The following is an 18,816-nucleotide window of genomic DNA, read 5'->3' as shown; positions in this document are numbered from 1 at the left end:
TGTACATGTAATGTTATGATCCCTTGTGAGTTCATGATGGTATCGCATGCTGTAGCAGGCTATATAAAGAGGAAGCCCTCCATTGACAGATTCAGTTCGTTGTCGTGACATCTCGTCTAGACGGGTCAGCGGCCTTAGTTAGTTAGCTAGCTTGCGTCAATGGAGCTAGCTAGCTAGTTCATTCTCACAAAAGTGAGATAACTACTCTAGATTGGAAACTTATGTTAATGAGTGTAAAGCCATGCTGGCTTTATGGAAACGATATACAATATATGGGGCAGAATATTGTTCAGTAAATAATACAAACCTAGTTCTGCCTAGTTAGGACATAAAGTTAGCTAACGTTAGCTAGTTAGCTAGCTCATACAACGGTCAAACCCAGCTTTCTAACGTTTATGTTCATTCTTCTGAATTAAAGTAGCTAACTAACGTGACAGCTAATGTTATGGAAGCTATTCACAGAAGGCCACATGCATAGAAGCTTCGGGACCTTTAGCTGTCGGGAAGAGGGGTCCAGAAATGTCAGATCCGCAGCCTCTGCTCTCTTTTAAAGCTTGCAATAATTACATTTAAATAGCAGAATAAAAACGATTTCAGTATTCTGTTAAGATTTGTAATTGTAAAATAGGTAGGCCTATGTGTTCTTTGAAAGTCTGTGGAAGATAACAGTGGGGGAAATGTTGTTCATTATATCACAGTTTTATGTTATTTCAAATACATTATTTCACTTGGGACATAGGCTTACAATAATCATGGGAGGAAGGTTTCAGACAAAATATGATTTGAATGCACCATAATTGCCACACTAACCAGGCACGCTCAAAACAAATCTCTTCCTAGGAATTCCATTCCCTGTTTTCCTGCGTGCCATTATTAAGCGCTATCTAGCGCATAGGAATAATTAGGCTAAATTAGATAACACGACAAAATAAGAAAACGGCGAAAATAAGGGTATAGGGGGGAAAAACGTTTTGCATTACTTTGAATAGTCATAATGTGAGAAGACACCTCGCTTGGAATTATTTCATCCGCATTTCTGTGCTGCATTTGAGGTGTCTTTCATTGGCGATGCTGCGTCTGCGGACGGTTACATTTTTGGCTGGCTGGCCGGCTGTGTAGCAGTCTATTCATGCAATGCATCGCTCAAAACATCTCACAATTGTTTTTCCTACACGTGGAGGATCAAAGCTGCACAGAGAATGCTTAAACATGGGATAGGCCTATGCGTTTTATGTGGTCAGTATTTATCTGCTATGATTTTGAAGATCCGCGGTCAGAGACAGCGGCTCAGTAGGCTGTCCTCCTCAATCGCATCATAGACCACTATTGCTGGATGCAAAAAAAGACAGACTTGAGATAGCCTTCTGACTCTTTAAATATTTAAGAATACGGACTCTTCAAAACTGAAGACATGCTAGTCTCTTTGTCTAACATCTTCTACGCGTGATCTTCTAACGACATTTTAAACAAAGAAGTCACGGATGAGAGCCCATGACCAGGCTCCAAAATTACACCGAACGGGGACGCACCTAAAAAAAAGCTCCAATGCGAAATGGTAGGTGGTTAAAGCTTATTAGTGAAATGTTGTAATTAGCCTATGTTATGTTAAAATATGAGCAATCGAAATCTGAAATAGAGCCTATGTTTCAGCTTTCTCTGTAAAACGTCCTGCAGATAGTAGCCTATCAATGCGCACAGTGAGTTCAATTTGATCATAGCAATTATCTACTGTTGATTTGTAGCACCAGCTTCTCCAGGTGGAATGTCGCCTACGGAATATATATACAAAAAATGCCTTCATCAACACAAATCTACATTGAACCTTATTGAGCATTGCAACGAGGAGGACTCCTGAATTTGTCCTGAATCGTTCCAAAAATACTGCTATTTGGATCCCGGACATCGACAACTTTAATGGCTTTTGTGTTCAGAAGATGGAGAGTGTTATTGGTGCTGAACGTGATTGCGGTTGCGGGGTTCATGACACTTTGGACCAAGTGCACCCACACCCGAGTAGCAAAAACCATCGGTCAGGACGATGTGAAAAGACAATCACGCTCTAACGGCACGGCTCAAGGTTTGAGCATCAGTCATGAAGTATTGCTAAAGAGACTCGGGTCGTTGGAGGACGTGGTCTACAGACAGCTTAATGGTAGGCTATGACTCTCTACAACTCTAGCCTAACCACTTAAAAACAATGACTATGGCTCATTGGTTACTTTGTATTTGCTGTCACTCAAAGCCTACCATGATTGCTGTTATTTACATAGGCTGAGGCTTAGGATCCATCCCAAATGGCACTCTATAATTAGTGTACTACTACTTTTGACCAGGGCCCACAGGGTAGTGCACTATATAGGGAATTGGGTGCCATTTGGGACATAGGTTTAGTATACAGCTACCTCCTTTGTTAAAAGTCTATGATTCTCAAAACAACTAGGCAAATGTGTTATAGCATAGTGACCTTTTCTTGACTGTGTGAACTCCAGGTCTGTCCAAGTCCCTGGGGCTGATCGAGGGTTTCGGGGGGCGAGGTAAAGGGGGTCTCCCCGCCACCCTAGCCCCAAAAGAAGAGGCTGACGCCAAAGTACTGAGGGAGAAGTATGGATACAACGCTTACCTCAGCCAAAAGATATCACTGGACCGGTCCATACCAGACTACCGGCCCAGCAAGTACGTTTTAGGCACTCTTTTTGGCCCATAATGGCACTATATTCCATATATAGTCCAGCATTACTTTTGACCAGGGCCACTCTTACTATAGCTCAGCTGACAACCGTGTTTCAGTACAATAGACTCGCTACAATTTGGGTTTGTAAGCTGCAAGTTGCAAGCATTAGTCTGTGTGTGTGTGTGTGCACTATATTTTATTTGATACCCATCTCTGGATCTCAGCTCATGATCTAATCAGAAGTGATAAACATGGAAGTGACTACTTTGTTGTGTTAGTTGTTTCGCTGCTACTGGGTTGTTGCCATGATTTAAGCTATGACAGCAGATGTTATTGTTTTGGCACCACTTAGCTTTGTGGTTAAAAATACAATATTCTTAAAACCATCTAGTAAGATCTCTGTAGCTTAATCCCTCTTCCTTTGTTGTGCTTTTTTGTGGTCTTCTTTGTGATGAAGTTGCAGTCTAATGCGGCAATTGACACTCGCGCACACACACACATTATGCTTGTGCGTGTACACAACCCATCAGCACACAGAAAATAATGCATATTTGAACACTAGCAGTACAGCTCTTTTAGAAATGTCTCTTTAGAAAAGTCTCTATCCTTTCCCCAATGCTGTGGTGTTTAGCAGGCAGACCCCATTTGAAAGCCCCTGATGAGAACTCCCTCGCCCCAGCTCTGCTCTACCACCAGCTGCGAAACACACCCGCCTGCAGCCGCAGGGAACGGGAACACACACACACACACACACACACACACACACACCTGAGGGGATCAGGGATCCACACACTCATTTGTAATTTAGTTTCTCTGTTTCGAGATCAAAGAGGACCATGATGCATGTTGGGTGTGATATCTCTTTGTATGATAACACCGTAGAATGGGAGCCTTCTCTTTGCTTGGTAACAGAACAGTATCGTCTAGTTATCTCCCAGAATGGGAGCCTTCTCTCTATTGGGTATCTCTCTCTATGCCCTGCAGCAGAAAGAGCTAGGAGTTAGAGCCCTGAAATTGACTAACATCACCCAATCCTTTCCTTACTTACTGGGATGTACTGTATCACAATTCTTCAGATGTATCTCAGCAGTTGAAAGTGACTGCTGACTTGCTCTCACCTGTCCAATTCTTTAAGACCAGCGCAGATGAGGGAAAGGCGATAAGGGGAAGGATAGATACCTACACATTTTCGGAGAGTAAAAACTTGAACTATTAGGACATAGCCAGCCACAGATTCCTCACTTCCTCTCAATAGGGCTGGCTCTCGTTATAACAAAAGCTACAGTAAAAATAGGCTTCCTGTTGCTATCTCCCACAGTGCTCTTACTGTGAGGCTAGGGAGAGGGGGTGTGTTGAGACCTGTTGTGAAAAACATGATTGTGGGGAACAGGTAGAGGCACATGGTTCTCATTTTAAATTGCAAACCAAAATGTGTCAGCTCATCATCAACATGTACAGAAGAGACTTGGAGAAGAAGCAGCTTGCGTGGTGGTGATAAACTTGGAAACCTACATTAGAATGTTGGGTAGTACTTTACATGAGCCCTCTGCCATAAGGACGGGCTACATTATATTATATACATATTATTATATAGGGCTACTTAAAACATTAGCTTTACATAGGAGTGTTAAAGTACCATGTTACTAAATATTGAATGATGGACTCACCGTTTGCCTTTATCTATAATATATAAGGATTTATTAGTGTTTGATGTCATTAGTGATGATGGCTAGTAATGTGTGCGTGGATGTCTCTCTCTCTGTGTGGGCGTGTGTGTCTGCATATGTCTTTGTGTGTTTGGTCTCCAGGTGTAAAAAGGCCAGCTTCCCCAGGGATCTTCCAAACATCTCCCTTATCTTCATCTTTGTCAATGAGGCGTTGTCAGTAATCCTCCGCTCGGTCCACTCAGCTGTCAATCACACACCGGCTCACCTTCTCAAAGAGATCATCTTGGTGGACGACTACAGCGATGACGGTGAGGAGAAATACACATGCGCGCACACACACACACACTGCCACGCGCAGACACATACGCACGCACGTGTGCGCGCACACACACACATACCTGAAAGTGCATGTTGGTGAAGAAATGGTATGAGAACACATACACACACATCTAATATACATTGATACATATTCATATAATTTACATTTTGTTTATGCATTTAATTTAATTATATTCTATTCTTTATAAAGACATCCTTGTCCAACATGCTGTTTTGCTGCACAGACAGGACAGTCAGATCAAGGCAAGAGAGGAGAGGGAGAGTTGTGAAGAGAGTAAGCAGTGAGCAGAGAGAGAGGTGTTTAGAGAGAGGAAGAGAGACAATTAAAGGCGCAGAAAGGTGGATATAGAAAGGGAGAGATTATTATTTTTTTTTTTCACCTTTATTTAACCAGGTAAGCCAGTTGAGAACAAGTTCTCATTTACAACTGCGACCTGGCCAAGATAAAGCAAAGCAGTGCGATAAAAACAACAACACAGAGTTACATATGCGGTAAAACAAAACATAAAGTCAAAAATACAACATAAAATATATATACAGTGTGTGCAAATGTAGCAAGTTATGGAGGTAAGGCAATAAATAGGCTATAGTGCAAAATAATTACAATTAGTATTAACACTGGAATGATAGATGTGCAAGAGATGATGTGCAAATAGAGATACTGGGGTGCAAATGAGCAAAATAAATAACAATATAGGGATGAGGTAGTTGGGTGGGCTAATTTCAGATGGGCTGTGTACAGGTGCAGTGATCGGTAAGGTGCTCTGACAACTGAGGGTGGAGGGAGAGAGTGAAAGGGTGGAAGAGAGTTTAGTAGAAAGTGAGGGGCAGAGAGGGAAAGAGAAAAAGGAGAGAGAGACGGTAAAATTTCCTCCACGTTTCTGGCACGGCAGGACGGCAGAGGGCAGCAATCCATCATGGAGGGGAAAGTAAGATATTGCAGTGGTTGAGATGGAGATGCATGCAAACAAATAACACACACGCTCTTACTGTCTGCATAACTCTTCTCCTCTCAGCCACACATGCACTGCACATCCGCCAGCACATCGAGAAGGGTGCAATTGTGGCCTGCAGTTCGGGGCGTTCCTGCATGTTGGCATTCCTGCATCTGCATGAACCCCTTTTTATACTTCTATATTTAAATGTTTAAGCTAGGACAGGCGGGAGGCAGGGGCGCTCCAGTACAGTAGGTGGCATTAATGCACAATAATGTTGGATGCCAGCCACCGATAAACCCCACAGAAGAAGGGGCAGGGGCGACAACGGTAGCTAGCTAGCCGTACACCAGTAGACAGTGTCCTTTACCCCTGCCTGCTGGGCACTGTTTTCCCGCAGTTCAGTTAACGATGGCAAGGGCAAATGTTCGGCAGGCAGGAGCGAAGGACACTGTGTGCTAGCTTAGCCAGCTAGTCCAGTACACAGCAGGCGGGAATGCGGGGGCAACACCATGTGCTAGCTAACTAGCAAGATAGCATGCAGTGTCACTAACTAGCAAGCTAGCTGGTTAGCTACCACACATTGTCCCCCCATCCTCCCACCTGCTGTGCTAGCCGTATGCGGGGTCGACTCCGATAGACAGTGTCCTTCGCCGCCGCCTGTCAGGCACAGTTTTCTCGGGCACACAACAGGCGGGAGCGACACCGTGTGCTAGCTAACTGGCAAGCTAGCACACGGTGTCGCTAACAAGCTAGCTAGTTAGCTAGAACATGGTGTCGCCCCAGCCTCCCGCCTGCTGGGGAGGCGGGGGCGATCGGTAGACAGTGTCCCACCTGTCGGGCACTGTTTTCCCGCAGTTCTGTTAATGACAGTGAGGGCATGTGTTCGGCAGGCGGGAGCGAAGGACACTGTCTAAACTCAGATAATACTTTTATTTCCCTTTTGACCCACATTTAAAAGTATCACAACCATGAAAATTTCATGCAGGAACCAATGGGCTGCAGTCGCATACTATTGAGCAGATCTGCCAGTGTGTGTTTGTGTGAGGGGAGTGGGGGTTCGAAGAGTGTGTCCAGGGGGAAAAGCTGATCAGTTGAGCGAGAGATCAAAGGTAGAGCAGAAGCCATAGCTCAGGAAGCACCCAACTCCTCCTGGTGTTGTTGTGAGATTTGTTAGAAAGCACTAGAATGCTGGGGCCCATGAAAACAGATTAATCTCTTCTCTTTCTCTCTCTGTGTGTGTGTGTGTGTGTGTGTGTGTGCGTGCGTACATGCATGCTGGCGTGTGTGTGTGTGTGTGCTCACATGCGCTTGAGTGTTTTTCTGAAAGTGTTTGTGGGTGTCCTTCTGTGTGTGTCTGCTTGCTTATGTTTGTCTGTGTGTGTTGCTTAGTTATATTTGGTTGTGTGTCCCAGAGCAACTGAAAGGGCCGTTGGAGGATTATGTAAACAAGCGTTACCCAGGCATGGTGAAAATCGTAAGGAACCAGAAGCGAGAGGGACTGATCCGTGCCCGCATCGAGGGCTGGAAGGCAGCCAGTGGCGAGGTGACAGGCTTCTTCGATGCCCACGTGGAGTTCACACCCTCCTGGTGAGTATATGTGTGGGTTTCAAGTTGAACTTTGAGTTGTTGGGATCGATGTTTTAACAAACTTTGACTTAAAGGGGGGGATCAGAAGGAATACTTGAATTCAGCAGTTGGTCAAGCAGAAATGTGAGATTTTCCAGCTGAAGGAATTGCATACTACTACTAGCCATCTAGCCATCTAGAATATTTGCATGATCATATTTGTAATGATAGTCTAAAGAAGTGAATTGCCATAAGCTTTTATCAACTGACAGTATTAAAAGTAGGCCTAGTATTCAAGTACAGTCACGGTGTTGGTATGTTCCTTATGTACAGTGGGGAGAAGAAGTATTTGATACACTGCTGATTTTGCAGGTTTTCCTACTTACAAAGCATGTAGAGGTCTGTAATTTTTATCATAGGTACACTTCAACTGTGAGAGACGGAATCTAAAACAAAAATCCAGAAAATCACATTGTATGATTTTTAAGTAATTAATTAGCATTTTATTGCATGACATAAGTATTTGATCACCTACCAACCAGTAAGAATTCCGGCTCTCACAGACCTGTTAGTTTTTCTTTAAGAAGCCCTCCTGTTCTCCACTCATTACCTGTATTAACTGCACCTGTTTGAACTCGTTACCTGTATAAAAGACACCTGTCCACACACTCAATCAAACAGACTCCAACCTCTCCACAATGGCCAAGACCAGAGAGCTGTGTAAGGACATCAGGGATAAAATTGTAGACCTGCACAACGCTGGGATGGGCTACAGGACAATAGGCAAGCAGCTTGGTGAGAAGGCAACAACTGTTGGCGCAATTATTAGAAAATAGAAGAAGTTCAAGATGACGGTCAATCACCCTCGGTCTGGGGCTCCATGCAAGATCTCACCTCGTGGGGCATCAAAGATCATGAGGAAGGTGAGGGATCAGCCCAGAACTACACGGCAGGACCTGGTCAATGACCTGAAGAGAGCTGGGACCACAGTCTCAAAGAAAACCATTAGTAACACACTACGCCGTCATGGATTAAAATCCTGCAGCGCACGCAAGGTCCCCCTGCTCAAGCCAGTGCATGTCCAGGCCCGTCTGAAGTTTGCCAATGACCATCTGGATGATCCAGAGGAGGAATGGGAGAAGGTCATGTGGTCTGATGAGACAAAAATATAGCTTTTTGGTCTAAACTCCACTCGCCGTGTTTGGAGGAAGAAGAAGGATGAGTACAACCCCAAGAACACCATCCCAACCGTGAAGCATGGAGGTGGAAACATAATTATTTGGGGATGCTTTTCTGCAAAGGGGACAGGACGACTGCACTGTATTGAGGGGAGGATGGATGGGGCCATGTATCGCGAGATCTTGGCCAACAACCTCCTTCCCTCAGTAAGAGCATTGAAGATGGGTCGTGGCTGGGTCTTCCAGCATGACAACGACCCGAAACACACAGCCAGGGCAACTAAGGAGTGCTTCCGTAAGAAGCATCTCAAGGTCCTGGAGTGGCCTAGCCAGTCTCCAGACCTGAACCCAATAAAAAATCTTTGGAGGGAGCTGAAAGTCCTTATTGCCCAGCGACAGCCCCGAAACCTGAAGGATCTGGAGAAGGTCTGTATGGAGGAGTGGGCCAAAATCCCTGCTGCAGTGTGTGCAAACCTGGTCAAGACAGGAAACGTATGATCTCTGTAATTGCAAACAAAGGTTTCTGTACCAAATATTAAGTTCTGCTTTTCTGATGTATCAAATACTTATGTCATGCAATAAAATGCAAATTAATTACTTAAAAATCATACAATGTGATTTTCTGGATTTTTGTTTTAGATTCCGTCTCTCACAGTTGAAGTGTACCTATGATAAATATTACAGACCTCTACATGCTTTGTAAGTAGGAAAACCTGCAAAATCGGCAGTGTATCAAATACTTGTTCTCCCCACTGTATACACTAGAGTTGACCATTGCCCACAAATACACATAAGAACTACCCACTACACAAGGAGCTGCTTCTCCCTATGGAGTTACAACCCTTTGAGTTAACTCAAAAAAAATAAGTAATCAACTCAGAAGAACTAGGGGGAGAGAGAAGGACACAGTAGATCTTCAGAAACCTCCGGCCCCATCTGTCTGTCTCTCTATGTCAGGGCTGAGCCGGTTCTGACCAGAATCAAAGAGGACCACAAGAGGATCATCTTGCCCTCCATCGATAACATCAAGCACGAGTCGTTTGAGCTGGAGCGCTATGAGAACTCTGGCCATGGCTACAACTGGGAGCTGTGGTGCATGTACATCAACCCCCCCAAACAGTGGTGGGACGACGGGGACACCTCCGCACCCATTAGGTAGGCTACACACCGGCACGCATATACACACACGCACGGGCACGTGTACACACACAAGGGCACGCACACACGGGCACACACACAACTAAATAAACACTTGAATTTAGAGAACCCAATTGCCAAAATAAGGAAAACAGAATCCCCCTCTTCCCCCCTCAGAACTCCTGCAATGATTGGTTGCTCCTTTGTGGTGAACCGGGACTACTTTGGGCACCTGGGGCTGCTGGACTCTGGCATGGACGTCTACGGAGGAGAGAATATCGAACTGGGGATCAAGGTTTGTGTGTCACCCATTTTTCTGTGAAGGCTGAGCATAATTGGGCCCTGGTCAAAAGTAGTGCACTATAAAGGGAATAGGGTGCCATTTGGGATGCAGTCATTGTATGTTAGGGTGGCGAGAGGCAGGGTGACTAGTGTGTGAATAGTGCATTCTGTATCCTGTATTTGTTGTGTCTTGTCCTATTTCAGCAAGTATGTAATTGTGGTTCTATGAGTAGAGCTAAGCATTGGGTTATGTTTGTTCGTGTGCTTGTCTATTTTCCTTCTTAATTATTCGTGTTAGTCCTGCAGAACATTTGTTGTATGTGAAGGTATGTGTTCAGTTCTCATACTATTTCTCCACCAACATGCACTACCAGGTGTGGCTGTGTGGGGGCAGTATGGAGGTGCTGCCCTGCTCCAGAGTGGCTCACATCGCCAGGATGAAGAAGCCCTACCACAGCAACATAGCCTCCAGCACGCGGCGTAATGCCCTGCGCGTGGCCGAGGTCTGGATGGACCACTTTAAGTCCCATGTCTACCTGGCCTGGAACATCCCAATGGAGGTTAGTTGCTCCTACATACTGATTAAAAGTCATTTTTTGTGGGGCATATGAAAATGTATGTTCAGATTGAACTCCAGGTCAGGGAGTCGGATGAAGTTGAACCCTATACAATGATCTATGATCAGTTTTGCGTACATATGTTCAGATAAAACGCCTATTCCCCTACCTAGATTTTCACTAGTCAATTAATCTATTCATTATCCTAACTACATTGTACAGTATGTACACCATACATTTCATTGCTAATGTTACATATTTGTAATTGTGTGTGCATCTCAAATGGCACCCCATTCCCTATATAGTGCACTACTTTTGACCAGAGCCCTATGGGGTTAGCCTCGCGAGCCACCTGGAATTCCGTGCAGCGAACCATTATTGTAAGCTTGCGAGATCAGGATGGCTCACGAGGCTATTTTGGGGTGCCATTTGGGACACAATCTGTAATCAACCACTCCCTGTTCCAGAACCATGGGATAGACTATGGGGACATCTCTCAGAGGGTAGCATTGAGGAAGTCTCTGCATTGTAAGAACTTTGAGTGGTACCTGGACAACGTCTATCCAGAGATGAGGAGGTACAACAACACTCTCTTTTACGGGGAGGTGAGTCTGACTGACGACAGGGCCTACACACAAAGTTTTACTAAACACTCAACAAACACTCATAAGATGCTTTTAGCAGCCAAGTAGCTTTTTCCCCTCATAAAAAGTTCTCTCTCTCTCTCCCTCTCTCTCCTCCCTGTAGATTCGTAGTAGCAAAGCGACCCATCTGTGTATGGACCAGGGAGAGAAGGTGAACCACACGGCCACCCTGCACCCCTGTCACGGAATGGGACCTCAGGTAACCTATTATACTAGGTATACAGTGTGTCCCAAATGGCACCTTATTCCCTACTTGGTGCATTACTTTTGCCTAAAAGTAGTGCACAATATAGGAGATAGGGTGCTATTTGGGACACATTCTAGGTTCACCAAGCTGTGAGAGCAAAATCTGCAGAATGCATTATTTTATAGCAGAATGTGTTATTATATAAAATTAAATGATGTGGTCCATACACAAAACTGGACAAAACGTCAGCAAAACTAGGAGAATGTAGCCCTTTGCCCCTGTGACATACAAATGTAGCGGATATCATGACTGGTTCTACAGTCAAAACAAAAGATGCAGACACAATATCTCAATCATATTTAGTTAATTCTGTTGAGTTTTTTTTAAGACCCACTTTGAATGAGAGCGGATATGATATCATATCACAAATAATATGTTTTACAGTTTAGCCATGTACTACTGTAACTTGTCTCTCTGTGTGTTCCTCCCAGTTGAGTTGAGAAGGACACACCTAGTTGTTGTTGATAGCCCTTTACCATTCACCACTTAATTTGGTCTCCCTGTGTCTGTCTCCTACCAGTTGTGCCAGTACACCAAAGAGGGCCAGTTCTTCCTGTGTGCTCTGGCCAGTACAGGGGAGAACACATATAGTGGTTGTTGATAGCCTTTAACCAGCCATTCACAGTAGTGTCTCCCTGTTTCTCCCAGTTGGGTCGGTACACCAAGGAGGGACAGTTTTTCCTGGGTGCTCTGGGCAGTACAGGGGAGGAAACACGCTGTCTGATGGATGACCAGGTCTCCAATTTCCCTCAGCTCCTCAACTGTGACAAAGTCTCCAACACCAGGCTGACCACATGGCACTTCTCTCAGGTCAGACTAACCTTTACATTGTTTTTTATTTTAACATTGGCTCATTCTTTCCATTTAAGTTGATCTTATACTGTGTTACTTATTTTCTTACTTGTTTACTTATTTACTCTTCTTCGTTCCCTGTAGAGCATAGGGCCGCAGCGAGCCCCTGCCATGCCACACCTGTGTAGTAACACTGTAATAACACCACATTGTAAGGACCTGTGCAGGCTAACCCTGTGTAGTAACACTGTAATAACACCACATTGTAAGGACCTGTGCAGGCTAACCCTGTGTAGTAACACTGTAATAACACCACATTGTAAGGACCTGTGCAGGCTAACCCTGTGTAGTAACACTGTAATATCACCACATTGTAAGGACCTGTGCAGGCTAACCCTGTGTAGTAACACCACATTGTAAGGACCTGTGCAGGCTAACCCTGTGTAGTAACACTGTAATAACACCACATTGTAAGGACCTGTGCAGGCTAACCCTGTGTAGTAACACTGTAATAACACCACATTGTAAGGACCTGTGCAGGCTAACCCTGTGTAGTAACACTGTAATATCACCACATTGTAAGGACCTGTGCAGGCTAACCCTGTGTAGTAACACTGTAATAACACCACATTGTAAGGACCTGTGCAGGCTAACCCTGTGTAGTAACACTGTAATAACACCACATTGTAAGGACCTGTGCAGGCTAACCCTGTGTAGTAACACTGTAATAACACCACATTGTAAGGACCTGTGCAGGCTAACCCTGTGTAGTAACACTGTAATATCACCACATTGTAAGGACCTGTGCAGGCTAACCCTGTGTAGTAACACTGTAATAACACCACATTGTAAGGACCTGTGCAGGCTAACCCTGTGTAGTAACACTGTAATATCACCACATTGTAAGGACCTGTGCAGGCTAACCCTGTGTTGTAGCAGAAATAAAAAATGATAGAAGCTACCTGGAGGTGACTGTTGCCGACACAATGATCAGGGCCCGTATTCATAAAGCATCTCAGAATTGGAGTGTTGATCTAGGATCAGATCACCACTGTCCATTCATTATAATGTAAAAGGTTAAACGGATCCTAGATCAGCACTTTTAGCCTGAGACACTTTATGAATACTATGAGGTCACATGAAGGTAGTAGCCTACTCAACTGAGAACATTCTATTTCCTCTGTCCTTCAGAACGAGTCGATCGTCAACAGAGCCACGGGCCGCTGTTTGGAGGTGATACAGGCTAACGTTTACTTCGGACACTCGCTGGTGCTTCAGACCTGCTCCGGACAGAGGTGGAGCATCAAAAACACAATGAAGCAGTAGCCACAGCATGATGCAGAATTCTTCTTTGGCCAAGATAGTGTTAGTGTACTGAATTGTATCAGATGTCATACTGTATTATTACAATTATTCAGTTGGTGTTATCAGTTGGACTTTTCCAAGATTGTCTTCCAATAAACTGCTGGTCTGATGGTTAAAAAATATTTCTGTATGCAAATAACTATTACACCATATGGGGTGATTATGTTGACACAATATTAACCCATCACAGCCTTTACTGCAACAGATTTATTCAACTTCAATGTTAGGATTTCATGAAATGGTTTTAGCACTTCCTTTTCAGCAACTCATTAAGATCACTCCAAATTGAAAAGAAACGAATATAAAAACCCATTAAGTGCATTAAGACTCCAAACTGTTTTGTGACTGATTCAGGATTCAGCACAACTATCTCTGACACGCCGTGCTTTGTGTTCATTAGTTAGTCCTCTATTTACTTCTCTTGTTAAAACATATATATTTTCATTTTTTTTGTAAAAAAAGAGACTGTCCCTTTTTTCCATTCAGCTTTAACCCAGCTGGCTAGCATCAGCAGAGGATACTGCTAGCAGAGCCATGAGAATGCAGCTGGTGTATGAATAGAGCAATCACATTCACTATGTGGCATGTCTGTGAGGGAGTAAAGGAGGAGGCAGTCGAGCAGACCGGAGTAGGAGTGCTGATCTAGGATCAATTTAGTCTATTTAGATCATAACGAAGAAGATTGTTTGGACGGGGACTTGATCCCAGATCAGCACTCCTACTTTGAGACGCGTTATGAAGACTGGTTTATACCTCCATCTTGTGGTCTTCTCCTACACAGCACTAGTCATAAGGCCTCAGATTAGAAGTGCTGATCTAGGATCAGTTCTGCCTTTTAGATCATAATCCCACACCCCTAAAAATGACGGAGCTAGCGAGTTGAAGGAGAGTGTGCTCTCGACCGGCGTTTTGATTTTATTTTGTACATTTCATTTGGCATGCCATTTTGCCATTTCGCCTTTTGTCGTTTTTGTTTTGGTGTTATTATTTCTTTGTCACCAATTTAAACATCAACGACTCACTTGTGCTGGCCCGACCACTGAGTCACGCCAGAGCTGTCCCCCTAGATCCCCGGTAAGCGAGCCCGCTGTCCTCAGGTACACACACACACCCAACAAGGTCCACACACTCATACTTCCATGTTAATGCACACACCTAGTCAGGTTACAGAACAATTAGGCAAGCCTAGGGCCCCTGATTACACAGTTGGCTGTGTAATCAGTTCCATAACAGTTGTCTCACCTAGTAACTAGGATCAGTTTTGCCTTTCAGATCCCAATGAATAAGATTACATGGACAGGGATCGGCACATGGATCCTAGATCACCACTCCTACTCTGTGATGCTTTGTAAATATGGGCCCTGAACTATAATTTACAACCAGGTTTACAGCAAACTGATGTACTGGCTTATACCTCCATCTTGTGGTCTTCTCCTACACAGCACTAGTCCTATCTGATGGAAGGCAATGAGATACAACAACTTTTAACAAAAAAGAGATGTTTTATTGCATAAATGCTTTCCATTTACTTTTGTACAGATTTCAATATTTACAGATACAATATTCAGGCTATTATTAATATTACAACTTAAATCTGGACTAAAAAGCACTCAATGGAGATTTTCCATTGATCTTGCTTTTTAGTCCAGCACGAGGCTTAATGTGTGTCCGGCAACTGCCCCTACATGTTTTAATGGTGTGCATGCACAGTTTACATGTGTATATGTATCTACTGTATACCAGTGCTTAATTTGTAAGTGCCTGAACAAAAAGTGAGCGTGAGAGGGGGGTGACCTGGGGAGTGCTGAGGTACCGGAACGCATGAGAAAATACATTGTCTTGAATCCATCAATAGCCTAGACGTAGGTGTGTGGAGACACATATTGTAGGCTACAATATGAGGAGAGAATTATAGTCCTAAAAATGCTTTGCAGTTTCACTTACTCACCCAATTATGCGCAGCTCACTCGCTGGTGATTGTCGATGTGCTCGTGCCAAAAAGCTCTCTCTCGCTCTGTCTCTCTCTCACACTTTTGTAGAACAATATTACAGCATATAGTCTTCTCTTTTCAGCAGGAGCCATTTGCTTTCCAACCTGTGCTTCCCTCTATTGTCCTTGAAATATTACGAAAGGCCTGTTTTGTCTGCGTGCTGTTTTTTTACTGACATATTTGCGGCGCGTCCCCGACTGTAGGCAGCTGCAGTTCCTTCAGACCCTTAGCGCGGCTATGACTCTATAAGGAAATACATGATGAAGTGCAACGCTGGAGAGATAAGAGTTGCAGGCTCATGTCTATCAGAGCAGAGAGGGAGAGAGATCATATAAAATAAATCTAATTCTAGTTATGTGAGAGATACTTGCGCGCTTCTCACACAGCCACGGCCACGCGTTGGGCTCAAACATAAGTTACAATGTTGCGCAAACCATAAACCCGGGCCGGCCCAACACAAATCAACTCTTAGAATATTAGGCCAGGGCTAATATTTACCTTTTTTTGTGGTTGTAGGAGAATTAACGAAGAGGCAACTCGAATGAACTTTGATCGCGTTTATTTGAATTTTTACATTGTACCTCTTGTACATTTTCATGCCACAAGAGGTACCGGATCCGGCCAAATAGTTTCCGGAACAAAACAGTCCAAAACGGAGAGGTGCCGGATCCTGATCCGGCTCAAATTAAGCACTGTGTATATCTATGATTTTTTATGTACAGTGTCCATACAGCACATACATGTGCAATTCAACCACCATGCTACTGAAGTGAGACTGTTAGTTTTCCAGCCTTATTCACCATCAGTTTTAATGATCAAGACATGCACTGATTCTGTGAGGGCAGGTACAGCTCCATCCCCTGTAACAGTATAGTATACCCAGGTCAGAGCCTTTTATGTGGGCTAACATGTATTTATTCATAAAAATAAGGTTCAGACTATACCCTGGTATTACAGTGTATCATGGGGTTAGGGTGGGGCTGTGTCCCAAATGACACACTATTCCTTCTATAGTGCACTACTTTGGCCAGAGCCCCATGGGCCCTGGTCAACAGTAGTGCTCTACATATGTATTAGGGAGCCATTAAAGAAGCAGACAAGGGTGATTGCTCAAAACAAAAAAATAAGGAACAAACTCCAGTTTGACAGAATACATTATATAATGAATGAGGTGAGAATCTGCCACCGATTAGGCTTAAATTGGTGGTCTCAACAATATTAAATCCAGTGTAGCCTACTCTATTTGCAAGATGATATTGCACACAAATCAGTGCTTTTATTTTGACATCATAGAATAACTATGAAAACTTCACAGAGGAGCCATCCATCCAAACATGATGTTAAAATGAATGGGGACGTTCATTGATCATACTTTAATGCAAACTTCTTCAAGGTGATTAGAAAGGAGATTTTCTGCCATGAGCAAGACATACAGAATTCCAATAAAAAGACTACTATGTATGTTTCACAAACAGTGCAGTTAATCGAACCAACAATTATTTAGGTAGAACATTCATAATTTCATAAAACCTTCTATACCGATAAGATAGATAAGAATCATAATATTATATTTCAAAATGTTATGTTCTGATGATTTGACATCTCAATACAAGGGATCGATTATTCAGCTGACATTTCCACATACCTTTATTTACCCATATCTCATTTACTGTAATATTGTCTGGGCCAGTACATACAGTGCATTTGGAAAGTATTCAGACCCCTTGACTTTTTCCACATTTTGTTACGTTTCAGCCTTATTCTAAAATGGATTACCTTTTTCGTGAAATCCAATTGGTAGTTACAATCTTGTCCCATCGCTGCAACTCCCTTACGGACTCGGGAGAGGCATGCATCCTCCGAAACACGACCCTGCCAAGCCGCACTGCTTCTAGGCACACTGCTCGCTTAACCCAGAAGCCAGCCGCACCAATGAGTTGGAGGAAACACTGTACAGCTGGCGACCGAAGTCAGCTGGCAGGTGTCCGGCCTGCCAAAAGGAGTCGCTAGAGCGCGATGGGACAAGAAAATCCCGGCCTGCCAAACCATCCCCTAACCCAGACGACGCTGGGCCAATTTTGCGCTGCCTCATGGATCTCCCGGTCACGGCCGGCTGTGACACAGCCTGGGATCGAACCCGGGGCTGTAGTGACGCCTCAAACACTGCGATGCAGTGCCTTAGACCGTTGCACCACTCGGGAGGCTAACATAAAAAAAAATCCTCATCAATCTACACACAATACCCCCATAATAACAAAGCAACAACAGGTTTTTAGAAATGTTTGCAAATGTATTAAAAATAAAAAACAGAAATACCTTATTTACATAAGTATTTAGACCCTTTGCTATGAGACTCGAAATTGAGCTCAGGTGCATCATGTTTCCATTGATCATCCTTGAGATGTTTCTACAACTTGATAGGAGTCCACCTGTGGTAAATTCAATTGATTTGACATGATTTGGAACACACCTGTCTATATAAGGTCCCACAGTTGACAGTGCATGTCAGAGCAAAAACCAAGCCATGAGGTCGAAGGAATTGTCCGTAGAGTGCCGAGACAGGATTGTGTCGAGGCACAGATCTGGAGAAGGGTACCAAAACATTTCTGCAGCATTGAAGGTCCCCAAGAACACAGTGGCCTCCATCATTCTTAAATGGAAGAAGTTTGGAACCACCAAGACTCTTCCTAGAGCTGGCCGCCCGGCCAAACGGAGCAATCGGGGGAGAAGGGCCTTGGCACCATCCCTACGGTGAAGCATGGTGGTGGCAGCATCATGCTGTGGGAATGTTTTTCAGCGGCAGGGACTGGGAGACTAGTCAGGATCGAGGGAAAGATGAACGGAGCAAAGTACAGAGAGATCCTCGATGAAAACCTGCTCCAGAGCGCTCAGGACCTCAGACTGTGACGAAGGTTCACCTTCCAACAGGACAACGACCCTAAGCACACAGCCAAGACAACGCAGGAATGGCTTCGGGACAAGTCACTGAATGTCCTTGAGTGGCCCAGCCAGAGCCTGGACTTGAACCCGATGGAACATCTCTGGAGAGACCTGAAAATAGCTGTGCAGCGACACTCCCCATCCAACCTGACAGAGCTTGAGAGGATCTGCAGAGAAGAATGGGAGAAACTCCCCAAATACAGGTGTGCCAAGCTTGTAGCGTTATACCCAAGAAGACTCGAGGCTGTCATCGCTGCCAAAGGTGCTTCAACAAATTACTGAGTAAAGGGTCTGAATACTTATGTAAATGTAATATTTCCGTTTTTGTTTTTAATACATGTACAAAAATGTTTAAAAATACGTTTTTGCTTTGTCATTATGGGGTATTGATGAGGAAAAAACAAACAATTGAATCCATTTTAGAATAAGGCTGTAACCTAACAAAATGTGGAAAAAGTCAAGGGGTCTGAGTACTTTCTGAATGGACTGTATGCCTCCTACC

General features: G+C 44.0%; 1 protein-coding gene across 1 annotated transcript; it reads left to right on the top strand.

The window, feature by feature from the left end:
* Positions 1 to 1,902: 1,902 nt before the first annotated feature.
* Positions 1,903 to 13,344, top strand: LOC311105538 (polypeptide N-acetylgalactosaminyltransferase 17-like; the record flags this gene model as incomplete). Its single annotated transcript, XM_084147715.1, has 11 exons — positions 1,903 to 2,152; positions 2,490 to 2,673; positions 4,480 to 4,646; positions 7,028 to 7,202; positions 9,317 to 9,514; positions 9,674 to 9,791; positions 10,153 to 10,338; positions 10,803 to 10,940; positions 11,083 to 11,178; positions 11,875 to 12,036; positions 13,210 to 13,344. The coding sequence occupies exons 1-11, from the start codon at positions 1,915 to 1,917 to the stop codon at positions 13,342 to 13,344; spliced, it is 1,797 nt and encodes a 598-aa protein (XP_084003841.1). The 5' UTR covers positions 1,903 to 1,914.
* Positions 13,345 to 18,816: the final 5,472 nt, after the last annotated feature.

Source organism: Coregonus lavaretus (assembly GCF_964263955.1).
Source record: "Coregonus lavaretus genome assembly, chromosome: 30".
Classification (NCBI taxonomy): domain Eukaryota; kingdom Metazoa; phylum Chordata; class Actinopteri; order Salmoniformes; family Salmonidae; genus Coregonus; species Coregonus lavaretus.
Note: the sequence above shows the minus strand (reverse complement) of the source record. Positions and strands in the feature narration are given on the sequence as shown.